This window comes from Orbicella faveolata, unplaced genomic scaffold, assembly GCF_042242905.1.
Source record: "Orbicella faveolata isolate gen_17 unplaced genomic scaffold, um_ofav_v1 contig_13, whole genome shotgun sequence".
In the NCBI taxonomy this organism is placed as follows: domain Eukaryota; kingdom Metazoa; phylum Cnidaria; class Anthozoa; order Scleractinia; family Merulinidae; genus Orbicella; species Orbicella faveolata.
The window spans coordinates 18,891,823-18,906,772 of record NW_028301540.1 but is presented as its reverse complement, the minus strand read 5'-3'; the positions used below and the strand labels follow the sequence as shown (position 1 = coordinate 18,906,772).

The 14,950-nt window shown below is 41.3% G+C and overlaps 1 protein-coding gene across 1 annotated transcript; it reads right to left on the bottom strand.

Moving 5' to 3' along the window:
- Positions 1-5,207: 5,207 nt before the first annotated feature.
- On the bottom strand, positions 5,208-9,633 carry LOC149115457 (uncharacterized). Its single transcript, XM_089284939.1, has 4 exons — positions 7,522-9,633; positions 6,665-6,753; positions 6,118-6,273; positions 5,208-5,688 (listed from the first exon to the last, which is right to left on the bottom strand). The coding sequence occupies exons 1-4, from the start codon at positions 8,637-8,639 to the stop codon at positions 5,492-5,494; spliced, it is 1,560 nt and encodes a 519-aa protein (XP_089141065.1). The 5' UTR covers positions 8,640-9,633; the 3' UTR covers positions 5,208-5,491.
- Between the last annotated feature and the right edge of the window lie 5,317 nt (positions 9,634-14,950).

Here is a 14,950-nt window from a genome sequence, read left to right as displayed (position 1 = left end):
GTTGCCCAATCCCGCATCAATCCTAACTGACTTCAGCATAGAATCCTTCATGTCGTCGGCCTGACGAAACAAACGCACGTTTAAGGAGTTTGATTATCGGTGTGTGTATGTGGATGTATATAAGGTGAGCGATGAGGAGAGGAGCATTTTATAGCCCAGAAGAAAACATGTATGTCCATAGATATATCTATAATTTAAACCAAAATGGGAATCTCTGAGTCATAGCCTCATGTACTTTACCATACTTTACTATATACTATACGTAGTATATACTATACTATCTTTTACCGTCTATAACGCGAACCACGATTTGAACCTTTCAAGAAAATCGAGGAAAAAAACAGTGACCAGGCGTCGGTAACATTATTTAATTTCATTTTCACGTTTTGTAGCCATATAGTTTACTAGTGGACGATGATGCTGTTTGTCACAAATATGACGTAAAACGTCTTTTCTTCTCAAAATAGTACACCGCATGCTCTATTTCGGCCGTGTTTTGTTACGTTAGGTACAGATTTATAATCTAGAGGTATCTTTCAATTTTCACTTAACATTCCTACCACTTACTGTGTTTAAAATGTTCACTGTGCAGTAAAAACTGTTTGTTTCCTTACTCCCGGCTATTTTCACCGAACTTCCAAGAACTCGAAATTTCGGATAAGTCTAATTTTTTGTCGATTTCTCCTGAAAGTTGGAGTTATCGGGAGTGGACTTTAACAAAGAACATGCGCACTCGCGTCAACCGTAGAAGAATTCACTTGACATATTACGTTTGAATCTTTTAGACCATTTTTTGTCAACTAATACGGCCGTACTCTTGATTAAATGCAAAATTTTGATTTCAAGACATGAAATACCATCACAAAGCTTCTTAATGATAATAAAAGGAAATTTCCTGAAGATTCCGAACGTCACGTGCAAAAGAATTTCATTTCATACCTTTTCTTTTCGAAACCAGTTGTAGAACGACGACTGTGAGCTGCCCTTTGATCCAGAGGTCTTTTCCCTTTCTTCCCACACCTCTTTTAACACTTCGGGTTTGGTCTCAAATTCGTCTTCTGAATTGCAATCTACGAGTCCGTAAAATTTAACATTTCCCTCTTGCTTGCCGAATATCTCTTCTACGAATTGCTTCCGAACTTTCTCGTCTAGGCCTCTGCTGGTAGGTTCTCTTTTAATATTGTCCTTGAAGTGGAGGAAACACCTCAGAAACATTGCAAAGCGAAGGTTTCTTTTGAAGCCCTCCATCAATGCTTTTTCGCCGTCAGTCCCGCATGCTAATATTCCCTCAAGCTGTGGTTTCTCGGCAATTAATGTATGTGCAAACTTAGAGCATGTCTTCCAGTCTTTGTGTTGGTGCATCAGAAGTGGACCTATGAACACTGGTGGCTTATTAGTGCTTTTGCTCTCCAATCTCAGATTACGGTAGGTGGTGACTGTAAGGCTGATATTCTTATCAAAGATATTAAACGTTGGATCAATGCCAAAGACACAGAACTCGTTTGGGTTGGTGCAGAACTGGCTGATCTGTTGCAATTGTCGGTCATTGGCCAAAACAAGAAACAGGTCTGGGTGAATGGAGCATTCGCGAATAAAGACTGCATCTTTGGACGCTTCTTCTTCTCGTTTGGTACGCTCTAGGAGTGTCCACACATTACTCAGGCTGACTTGTTCTTTCGTACCATTTGTAGTAACACCGTTCTCACCTTGAAAGGTTTCGGGAGCTGATTTCTTGGCGGAATGACGCGCATTGTACAAGTCAGCTGGTCCTCGTGGAAGCTGTCCCACGGATCTGGCTTTGGTCACGTCTCCGACTGAACGATATACATCATCAAGAGATTCTCTGGCAGTCTTGCCCTTGATAAACGCTGATTCCTTTAGTTTATCGCGAGTGCTCGATAGCACACGCCTATAGGATTTTTTCTTCTTAGCGTTTTCGTATGGTCTAATTAGACGTATTCCATGCTCTTCGCCCTTGAACAAGTACTGTACTAGTGTATTTGGCAACGTCCTGCCCTTGTTATCTAAAGAGGAGCAAAAGACAATAAACGGTTAAGTCAATTGAAGAGCACATCCTGCATTACGTACATTATTACCGAGACAATATAGAGTGTGTATCATTGACTCAAACAATAACCACAAGAGTGCGTGGCTTTTTCGGAAAGAAATTCTAAGTTTATATTATCAGCAGAACAAGGGTGTCTATCACGTCGGTAAAACACAACCTAGTCATAATGAAATGAATCCAGGTATGGTATTGGGCCATGAAAATCGATAAGTTAAAGTAGCCTTCTGCCAAGAAAATCTAAAGTTTTCACATGAAATTATCATGGATAATCGTAAATTATATAAATATCGACATGGCGAACGGAAGAAATCGAGAATCGTATCAAAGGGTTAAACCACACCTTAAAACTGTTGTGTACTTTGTTAAGCCCTTTAGAGTTTTACGCTGTCATATTGTATTGTCTTGTCTTAATAGTTAAAGGTCTGTTCAAAACTTGCACATAATACTCTGTGCGGGTTGTTTGAACTTGGATTGATCACATTGTTGTCAGGTACAGAAATTTGATTTAGAGAAGGTGGAAGGGTCCTTTTTCAGAACAGAGGCTCCCTCCCCATACACCATTAAAAAGAAATGGCCCTAACCTGTTAATGTCGCGACCACCTTGCGTACACTGCTGTCAGAAGCGTTCTCGGAATACGATCTTCTTAGCATGTATACTCCTTCATCCTGCTCATGATCTTTTTCCGTAACAGGCACAATACTTATGATATCGTTGTGTCTGTTCCTCTCAACAAAGAAAAATCTTTTCGGCGACCCTTTGTGTTTCCACACGCCCATATCGTCGCACTTTAGGTTTTCTGGTTGTGTAATTTGGAGCAGTCCACCAGGAAAGAGACATTATTTTCCACATTTACAGGCTGGGAAACGCACATAAATTCGGGTTCATACTGCGTTAAGAGTAGCTTAACTAACGTCTGGCCGGTGAAAGCCGTTTTACTCCAACTGAAAACGGGAACAGAGGCATCTCCTTTGTATGGAATTCCAGTCGGCTGTAAGGTCTCGATATCGACATCCTCTGACTCACAATCGCTGTAAACAAACGAGTTAAAAACGTATCAGTGCATAGTGCACTAATTACTCAGTCCCATTGGTTAGAACAATTTCACGTTCAAGCGCTTAAAAGAAATCTCAACGCGACCCGTGGGTAAGTCTACTGAGAGACCTGCGATGTTGTAGTCTGTTCACTATTGTGGTGCTCGACCCAGAACTCAACCACTCCACCCAAAACCGTGACATGGACCGAAACGTAGTAGTCTATAGCCGGTTTTCTTATTGCAATACAGTCTCGTACTAGTACTCATGTACTTCGTGTCCATACTCTAAAATGCTATACTATGTAGGGATGATACTGTGATGATGTTGAAAAGCGTCACTGACATTTCAGCTCAGTCTGCCTCACGTTTCATACCTTGATACTTCTCTCTCTGTGCATGGACTGTCTGTTTTTCTCGTAATTGAATGATCTTTACATGAATCAGCCTGAAAATGAAAATAAACCCGATGTTGTCAGCTAACAATCATACGATATTCATTTTTTCTCTTAAATCCTTTTTTACAGGAAAAGGGCAATTTCTCGGTTGCAAAAAAAGGCCAAAGTTTGGTGATCATGGCTTGAACGGTTTTGAAGCTATTTAACTTTTTAGCGATGGCGAAGGGAGGGGGCTGAGTAGGGCTAAGGGAGAGGAATGAATCGGGAGGGGCCTATTTGGGCGGATAGAATTGAATCTGAGCACTTTACAATTCCGTATAGTGTTTAGGCGTAAGAAAAAAGCGACACTTACACATGAGTCAGTGTTGGCGTTGTCTACCTTCGCATCCGTCTTGTCCATTTTCCAGGGCATCTTCACAATAAAAATGTCACTAACATCTTCGCCTATGTCACTTGTAGTTAAGTCGTGTCTCTGGGAGTGCTCCGCTTGAATCCATGAGTGAACAGCCGTCATATCATCTAATGGATAGAGGAAATTGATTTTTTGGGGGCAAATGTTTCGTCCAAAAAGAAAATTAAATACAGAAGACTTTCAACATATATCCACAACATCGCAAAAGGCGGATAAATGAAAAGCCCACATACGACAATCATTTTTTTTGTGAGATTTTTCCCATTCGATTTAAGGTGGTACCATTAATTACTGTGGTTCTTGTTTTCAGAGAAAAATCGTCACTAGAAAAAGCGTCGCTCAGCTTGCAAGGGAAAATTCTCCTTTACCACCAATTACCAACATGTCCTGCTTATTAACTAAAATTCTGCTATAAATCATTTAAGTGAGTTAGTGTGCTACAACTGAACGCTTACCTTCATTGTACGGGTCCTGACTCGACAACCTCCCAACATTCATACTACTTTCACCTCTGGTGTCGTAGCTGTTTTCACTATTTCGCTGGTAATGTTCCTCAAGAATCCTGGATTGGCCAGCATTGGTAACATCTGAAGGGAAAGGACAATGATTTAGTATGGATAAAAAACTGAACGAAACGGTATCCTAGAAAAGGAACGATCCTCGGCTATTTAGTCTTTCACCTTGTATTTACATTGCTGACAACAGTACTCCTCATTTTCAGGAGTCTCTTACAGCATCTGATATAGTATTTTCACCTCTCTAGTTTTTTTCACTTGCGAGTTGGGTGAATCAAGTCATGCACATAGTTATTCCAGGATACCCTTACCCTTACTGTGTTGTTGTTGACTCGAAGCGGAACAGTTGACCCTGTTTTGCTCGGTGTTCATTTCCCGGGTATCTTTACTGTCGTCGTTGCTTTCATTATTTCCCTGGGATTGTTTTCCCTGTAACCCGGGTTGGCCAGCATTCGCAACATCTAAAAGGAACAAGACAATTCTTCAGTTTCCCTAAGAAAACAACGGAAATAACGTCATCCTAACATAAAGCGTTATGTTCTTGACGGTAATCAGAAACGTGAGGCTTTTTCCTGAAGTAATAACGTTGATCAAGGTTCTCTTCACGTACCGGAATACACTCTTAAAGCATCTGACACAGTACTATAATTAAATGTCCAAGTTTTCCTACGTCGACATGGGCCAAGGTGTGTTTTGCCGCGATACACTTACCTTCCGCATCATTGTGCTGTTCTTGACTGGACGCCGGAGGTTTCTTTCTGTTTATTGCACTCTCATCTTTACTTTCCTTGCCGTTTTGATTTTTTCCTTGGGATTGTTTTCCCTGTAAGCAGGGTTGGCCAGCATTCGTAACAGCTAAAAGGAACAAGGCAATACTTCAGTGTTGCTTAAAAACGAAAAAACGAAGCTTACGTTATCGTAACAAAAAGCCTCATGGTATTGATCATGAAAGTCAGAAACTTGAGGCTCCACCCTCAATTAACAACGTTGATCACAGTTCCCTGCATGTTCGGGAAGACACTCTTAAAGCATCTGACACAGTACTATATTGAACTGTCCACGTTTTTCTATTCATTACCTGCGTTAAGTTTTATCGGCATGCACTTCCCTTCCGCGTCATTGTGCCGTTCTTGACTCGACGATGGACTTTCCCCCACTTTTTTCTTCCTGTTTATTTCTCTCTCATCTTTGCTTTTCTTGCTGTTTTCGTTATTTTGCTGGGAATGTCCCACGTGAATCCCGGAGTGGCCTGCATTCGCAAAACCTAAAGGAAAAGGACAATATCCTACTTTTGCTTCCGCAGAGAAGGTACGTTACGTTAAAATGTTTTAAACTCAGGGCTCAAATTGACCGGGTCCAAACCCGGCCCCAAAACAGCTCTCTCCACTGTTCGACCGTCATTCTGTAAGTATTTGACATGGTTTTTCCTATCACCTGGGGCCATTTGTTCACAAAGTGGAGAACAGTATCACACAGTTACGTAAGTGTTAATTAGTTTCCCCACAACTCATCCTCTGGATAGTGATTTATCCTGTGTATATACAGTAGATTAAACCAGGTTCTCCTTTTCAGTCTCAAAGTGCAAATTGATTTACACCTTAGCGCTATCCCTTTTTGAAAAGTGGCGCAAGGTTTTACACTCACTTGATACCACAATCAAGCGGTGCGTTCAGGTTTTTCAACATTACCTTACCTTGAGAATAATTGGGCTGCTCTCGGCTCGCCGGCGGAAGATTCACACTGTTCTGATTTGTTTTCATTTCCCGTTCATCTTGGCTTTCGTTGTTGTTTCCATTATTTCGCTGGGATTGTTTCAAGAGAATCCTCGAGTTCTCAGCATGAGTAACATCTAAGTAGGGAAGACAACGTTTAATTCTACTTTGGCACGCCACGTAATACCGTTACGTAAATTAGAAGAAACTTACATACATCTATTAGCATAAGAAACAAACGATGTACAAGCCAACCATCCAGGTTGGAGTAACAGTACTCTTAGTTGATTGACCTGGGGAACCTAACAGGGATACGCACTGGACGCTTGGGCTTCTGTGGGTCATGTGTGAATTTACTTTTTTGAAAAAAGCTCTAAACCAATACAGACTTGATTTTCTCGCACAACGGCACCAGGGTCCCTTCGCCATCATTGAATACATCGTATTTCATTAAACTTATTTTTTTCCATTCTTTAAAACTATTACTTATTGTTAAGGAAAATAACTATAAAACAAGCCCAGCTTTACCGTGGAAATCTTGGCTTGACGCCGAACATTCTTCCTCGCTCGGTTCTATAATGTTCCCTTTTTCCTGACTTGCAAAAGCAACACTTGCACTAGATGACCAGAATGGTAAAAAAAGGAGAAACAGTTTTCACTTAATCCAACATAATCATGCACAGGTATCTGGCTGGTCTAAAAAAAAAGAAGTTGTGCGTTCCAGTTCCTCACCTCTAATCCCTTCCCCATTATCAACTGACGTTTGAAGCTTACCAAACAAGCCTTATTAACTTCGCGGTTGACTTTTATTTTTGGTGTTAATTGGTAAACCAAGTGTACGTACTAGGAAGCCTTGAAGGTTATTGCCCTTAAGGTGACTGAACACAGTTTTCTGATAAACTATCGAAATCTTAAACATTTATAACGAATTCACGTTATTTCACACAAACTGAATATATTCTGTGCATGCCAACTTTGCATCTTTATAGCTACAAAGAGTCATCCAATGAATGGTAGCCCCTTACAACCTATAGAGGTTGTGTTCAGCCACCTTAAATGCATCATAATGCGCACTTTTCGCCAGCAGATATTACTTGAAAGGAGAACCCAAGCTACTAGCAAGTCTTTACCCGTATCGCAATGACCGCATTAATTTATTATTAACCGCTATCTTGCAGTTAGTTGTAAGTTAATAAATTGCATACACTGATTAAAACGTAACGCAAAACGAGAGAAGAAAAAAAAGAACTACAATATACAAATGCTGAAACGGTGCACAGTTGAAGTGGTCACAAAGAAGTGTTTGTTATTTGTGGTTGGCATGGTAACATCAATTTGCCTGACAGGGCTAACATTAACGCAAAGGTTAAATAAGAAACTCATACCTTTCCTGGAGAATAGATCCCTGAAGGCAACCGACTCGAGTACTTTGATGGGGCAACCGTAGGGCGTTTGTTGCATCTGGTCTTCCACACGGTTGGACAACTGTGCAGGCTTCATATACGTTCCAAACGTTGCGCCACTCCAATTGACATCTCTTAGCATACTTCTGAGTTTGCTTTAACCTTTCACCTTTGCGGTGGAAACGGATAATCTTTTCTTTGGTGTCACCATTGTCCTCTTTCTTCAGGACTTCTTGGAACGGATGATGAAGACAGGGGTTGAATAAATTAAAAAGCAGCATCCCGTAGGCCCACATGTCCACGCGCAGTAAATCCTCAACTGTGGCTCCCCCACGTGAAATGTCACCTCCGATAAGTATTTCCGGAGCCATAAAGGGTACAGTCCCCCTGTCAATGTCCAAAGTTCTCGATTGGCACACAGATCTTGTTTGAAGAAATAATGACCTACTCTCACCAAAGTCAGTCAGCTTACATACAACCGGCTGGTGACTCCACGCATAAGCGAGTTTATCGCGATCTTCCTCCTCGCGGTAATGATGATTGCTCACTAGGACATTGGCTGGTTTTAAATCTCGGTGGGCAATCCCTCTTTCGTGCAAATAAAGCAATCCAGCGGCAATATCGGACGCGATCTTCGTCATGAAGGATCCTTCAATACCCTCGCAATTGTGGGTGTCAAGGCAAGCCATAAAATCCTTTAGTGAGCTGACCTGGCCTTCTCCTCCGAAAACGCTAAGGTCAAAATAAACATATTCCAGCATAAGTGCCACTGGATCGTGGCATACAGCTTTGAATCCAACGATGTTGTCGTGCTTGAGGTCGTACAACAACCTAGCCTCTTTGGCGAACGCATCGATGAAGTCGAGTGAAGACCCGAGCAATTTCTTAACAACAACCGTTTCACCTTTCCTGGCAGAATCTCCGTCCTTCCTCCTTGTGTACTCGGTGACAAAAACGGCTCCAAATGACCCTTGCCCGATGACATCTTGTCTGCCGATATCAGTCCACTTAAACTGCGGAAGATCTTCGAAGCGACCGATTCTTTTTTTCTTGGAAGTAAACGCAATTGGTATTTTGAAGTTGTCTTCGGAAGACCGCATCGCGTAGAAAGAGGTATGATGAAGCACACAATGACGAATTATACGCGAAATTCCCGCCAAAATGTCTAACAACCGACCGATGAGAGTTTCTGTGTCAGATAACTTATAATACTGACATGAAATAGTAAATTCTCCTCAACTCTTGACTTAAAAAGTAAACTAAGATAAATCATGTCAAAGAATACCGCCGGCACATCGTTCGGGATATAGTTACTGTATTGCTGGTTTTCAGTGTCACGCCACTCAAAATACATCAAAATCAAAATAAATCAAAATCAAAACCGTTCAATAGATAAAGTACAGAATCTGGGAAAAGAAAGAAAGTAAATATGCTAAGACTCCCGCCTGGATTCAGGTCACAGCCATTTTTCTTATGCAAGATATACGGACAAACTTTTTACCACATTTAAAGAGATTTGTATGGAGACGCCCTGCTGGCCGGAAACCAACAGAAACATCTGTCACTGAGTTTGCCACAAAAGCGTGAGAAAATCATAAACATTACAATAGTACTTTTTCTAATACTGTTCAGATAGCCAATTTCCATGAAGTACATCACCTTTTTAACAAACATTACAGCTCTCTCGGCCGCCAATTCAAGCGTAGTCTATCACAAAACCAAGAACCCATTGTGCGTGCCATATTTTTGTCGTTAAGTAGCATGTCTTTCCAGTAGTTCTTGATAACGCTAGGACAAATATCTATCGCTGCGAAACTCGATTTAAAAACGTCACAGTCCGGAGTTCAATTCTTCAGGCGGATCAATTCTTCGGTCGGTGTAGCAGATCTCAAAGAGTAAGAATCGAGATTTGAACCGCTTAACTAGCCCGCTAAACATATATGCTTTAGCATGCGATATAATTACAATGAAAAATAATTCCCAGAGATTCTCGCTTTTAAAGATTCCCCATTTTAGAGATTCCCGCTTTTAAAGATTCCCGCTTTTAAAGATTCCCGCTTTTAAAGATTCCCCATTTTAAAGATTTCCGCTTTTAAAGATTCCCCATTTTAAAGATTCCCGCTTTTAAAGATTCCTCATTTTAAAGATTCCCGCTTTTAAAGATTCTCCGTTTTAAAGATTCCCGCTTTTAAAGATTCCCCATTTTAAAGATTCCCCATTTTAAAGATTCCCCATTTTAAAGATTCCCGCTTTTAAAGATTCCCCATTTTAAAGATTCCCCGTTGCCCGTTCCCCATTCCCCATTCCCATTCCCATTCCCATTCCCATTCCCCGATTCCCCGATTCCCCGTTCCCCGATTCCCCGTTCCCCGTTCCCCGTTCCCCGATTCCCCGTTCCCCGTTCCCCGATTCCCCGATTCCCCGATTCCCCGATTCCCCGATTCCCCGATTCCCCGATTCCCCGATTCCCCGATTCCCCGTTCCCCGTTTTAAAGATAGCCGACCAAGGAGACACCGATTTCTGTACACCGGAAGAGAAGGAATTCGCTCGACTCGCCACGGGGACTTTCTGTGAGAAGTAAAGCGTCCATCTCTGATCTCAAATCGGTTGTTGCCTCACTGGAATCGGATCTTTTTGAGCTTAAAACTGAACTACCCAATGTGACACACGATTTATGCACTTCGAAGTTTGATCTCCTGGAAGACAAACTTAAACAATTAGACAATGACTACAAAGTACAAATCAAATCATTGTCATCACGCATGATTGATGTAGAGACGACAAATGAACTTCTCCAATCCGAAAATGCAAAACTTAAAACAGAGATGCAAAACCTCAAGAAACACATTAAAGCGATGGATAAAAAGATAGAAACTCTGGAAAATGAAAAGAAAAACACTTTGCAGGAAATTACTTTGAAACCGAGCACACTAATCTGTCATCAAACTGTCCAAACTGAAGATGTGCCTTCCGGAACAAAGATATCTCAAGACAAAACCAGCCAAGATATAACCAGCCCAAATAACATTTTAACCAGCAATCCTTTCCATGTCGTTTCAACAGCGAACGACGAAGAGGACAACACTTCAAGTACCTCGCAGTCCCATGTGCACCCTATCCCACATGATAACAAAGAGATGAAATCACCCGACCTTACAAATCCCTCTATTCCGCCGCATGATAATTATCCAAGCAGAATTACTCCTCAACAAAACGAAATCACACCCGATAGTCTCAATGAGAAACCTGACCATGTCCTACTCATTGATTCGAACGGAAAGTTTATCGACACCAAGAGATTCTCTTCAGCATCAATTGTGCTCAAATCTTTCACACCTACCATCGCCTCTGCAACTGATACATTGAACAAGGAGAATTTCGGCACCCCTTCAACCATAATTACTCACACGGGAACAAATGATATCGAAAAGACACCGCTCGATGCATGTTTTGAAAACTTCCAAGTTCTCGTCGACATCGCAGCACAAAAGTATCCGAGAACGAAGATAATTATCTCATCCCTTCTTGTCCGTAATGACGCCTTAATTTGACACTTTGAGATCACAACTCAATGGAAGACTCGGACGCCTGCGATTGTACCCCAATGTTCACTTTGTAAATAATGAAATAATCACAAGCGACATGTTGCACGATCAAAAGCATGTCAAAAGACGGAAAATAGGAGTACTAGTCTCTAATTTAAAAGACTGTGCCTTCAACAGGATTTCGAGACGCCTCACATCACCTCAAAGGGTCGCCCCAAGACACCATGATATGAACGGCAGGTATATTTTGCAGGGTGCAGGGTGCAGGTTGCAGGTTGAAATGTAATTATAACTGGAAAACCGCTGGCACTTGAAAGAACGTACAGTTGGTAGAATTACCGTGACTGTTTACAGTCGCTCAGAAAGGTGGCTTCCACCTAAGTGCCAAACCGGCCGAAGCGATGTGAGGAGAGTATATTTCAATGATTTTAAGCCTGCAATTAATTATTGTTTTTGAAGAAACATCTGAAATATCATCTGAAATATCTGCTGAATTTGGTTTCTTCCCTGTGAGTACCAAAATGAAAGCACACTGAGCTTGCGCTAGTATATTCCGTCGGTTAAAATCTTATATTATTTCATTTCTTTATTTATTTGCTTCATTTATGATGGCAATCTTCTGTTGTTGAGGGAAGACTCGAGTCAAATCTGGAATCGATGGAGACATCTGTGGAGCGGCCATCCAGATGGCTTTGAAGAGATTTCACCAGTCTCTGCGTGTCGATCGATAAGTACTTATCACGGATCGATCGTGTTTTCGATGGACATGAGAACATCGCCCAAACCAAGTGCGATCACAAACATGTTGGGAAGCGTACGAAGTCTCTGGTTTCTGTACACGGCGTAACAAGTTAGAAGATTGCCAAAGAAGGCCTAAATATTAATAACAGCGTGTTTTCACTACGTGAAAGAGGCGAACTACTTTATGTAAGAACCCCTGACGAGTATATAGGTTATTAATTATTTTAAGTGCCAGCGGTTTTTCAGTTATAATTATATTTCAACCTGCAACCTGCACCCTGCACCCTGCAAAATATACCTGCCGCATCGCAAGGAACGAAAAGAGGTAGCTATCAGTTATACTTTCCATTTTTTAAAAATATTTTTGCCTGGCAGAACTGTCGTTGACTTGATTTGGTAAATATTATTTCTGCGAAAGAAATCGAAGCTCCTCACTGGACTATAGGGCTCGAATTTCAAGAAAAAACCTTGGGGCCAGCTGACCTTGGCATGTACTAAAACCCGAAACAACGAAACGACCGAAACAAAACCACTGAAACCATCGAAACGAGCGAAACGAAACCACCGAACGAGCAAAACAAAACCGCCAAAACGAGCAAATCGACCGAAACGAGTAAAATAACAAGTAAATAAATGAAAAAGTTAAAAAAAAAACCAGCCTTGATCTCTGGCACTTTACTATGAGAGCCTGATCTCGTACCCAGATCCGCATGTGTGACATTGTTACATCTCAAACCTGAAAGATGGATGAGTGCAAGGGTGTCGACGATGACCACGAAGACATCAAGAAAATGGTGAGTATTTTTCACATTTTGAATGGCATTCTAGCTAAAACGAGAAATGTAATTTCAAAGAAAGGCTTCCTGGTCATATCGTGGATTCTTAGGCGGTGGCGAATCGACAATGCCGAGCCCAGGATGTATGGAAACACAATCTCAAGAGTATCCATGAAGAGCTGAGCGCCTAATAAGAAATTACTTCGAGAACTGCAGGAGTCACGAAGGCCTGACCTTAATATGATTAAAGCCTGTCAAGTCGCCCTCGTTTTTCTTTAGAGATATACATTAAAGAAAGTCCTGGTTCACATGAAGAATGCTACAAAGTCATTCTCGAAAAGACCATTCCATTCGCCACCGTCTAAGAATCCACAATACGACCAGAAAACCTTTCTTTGAAATTAGATTTCTTGTTTTAGCTAGAATACCATTCAGAATGTGAAAATACCCACCATTTTCTCAATCTCATTCCCAGAGTCTTCGTTCCCCTTGACCAGTGGTCAGAAAACGAGAGCTCTGGGAGCAACCATTTCAGGCATGCGCCATAGATGCAGACTGCATGGTGAAACCGGATGGGCAGAATCACCAGAATTCGGTTATTTCAAAATGGTGGCTCCCAGAGCTCTCATTTTCTGACCGCTGGTCAAGGGGAATGAAGACTCTGGGAACGAGATTGCCTTTTCCTCGATGTCTTCCTGCTCGACACGCTTGCGCTCATCCACCTTACAGGTTTGTGATGTCACAATGTCACACATGTGGCTTAAGAGCAGGATCTGGGTACGAGATCCGGCTACCATAGTAACCATTCTTGTCCCCATAGCCCTTTTCGCCCCTCTTAGCTGGCAGGACCTTGGCACGAGAATCGAAGGGCTATGGGGACATAGGTTTTTCGAATTAATTCAAATTTTGTTTGATTGGCTGTTTGAAAACAAAGAAATCTTAAACGGAAGTCAGAATGTTCGAGCTGATTGCTGGCACAAAAATATGAAACAGCTGTGCCCAGCGGTGTTGAGCGGTTTTTAAAATGGAGAACATGAAGGATTTGGGCCATATGGTTTAACTCACGGCTCAACAGTTGCCGTTGTTGCAACAAAACGGTTTTTTTTAGAAACCCCAGTTGATATTTTCGGCGAGGAAAGCAGCAAAGAGCCGGAAATTTTAAAAGTGCTTGAGTTTTTAACTGGGTAAGAAATTAAGTTTGGCGATGGTTTACCAGCGAAACTGTGTGAACCATGTACCGAAAGGTGGAGAATGTTAAAGAATTTCGTTCATTGCTGCTGGCATCACTTTCTTCGCAGGAATTGTCGATCGTAAGGTCTTGTGTGAAAAGAGTTTGTGGCTCACAACAGGTTGGAGAATCACCTTCATCGAGTCAGCACTCGACGAAGAGTGAACTGCGGAAGTGTCGAAGGTGGTCGGATGTGTCTTTTTCTTGAGGCAGCTTGAGGGTGATCAGCATCACAACAAAAATTCCCCTCAGTTTTACTTTAGACCTATTGCTTCCAAAAATAACACGACTGTACAACAGTGCCTTCCACAATTTTAAAAAGTTGGAACCTTTTATAAATGCGGACTTAGGGTTGGTGCTTCACTAAATATATATGTCTAAAATATATTACTGTATTGTACTTGAAGGCAAACAGTGTGTAAATGGTTTTATTTCCTGGCGAATAATTGTTAGCATACTTTTTTGCTTTGGCATCAATGGAAGGAGCCATGGGAAGGCCAATAAGTGATTTCCACTTTTCTTTGCTGGCCCCAATCTCCAAACGGGGAAGTGGAGCTGATGATGACGATGATGAGTGGATAATGTTTCAGCTATGTACTGATACAAAAAGTTAGGAAGTGCTCCTTTTGCAGTCATGTATAATTAAATGATTTACATGAAATTAGGGTTTGAAAAACCAGGTCTCAGCAAGGCATCAATTTCAAAACAAATCTGTCACTCCATAAAACTATATACATTCAATTCTCAACTCTGGTGCAACTGAAAACAGACATTAAGATATTCTGTTTGTGTTTACCACCTGACAACTGATCACTGAGAGACTTGCAATCAACCCCTAAAAATGAAGAGACCTTTTTACCAACATTGAGGGTAGAAAAATATATCCATTTCTTCAAGTCTCATATAAAAAATTTGGAGCAATTTGAGTTTTACTAAATAAATGACTTGATTTTTTCATTTCATGGGTACTGTCCGAAATTCGTAGTTGCGTTACACGTCACGTATCTGGTCACATGCTTCAAGTTGATTGACAGATAAGTCATGAGAGAGAGGGTGAGAAGGTTCTAGATTTTTGATTGAAAAATGTGAGAGAGAACACGAACTCGTGTGTCGAAAAGAT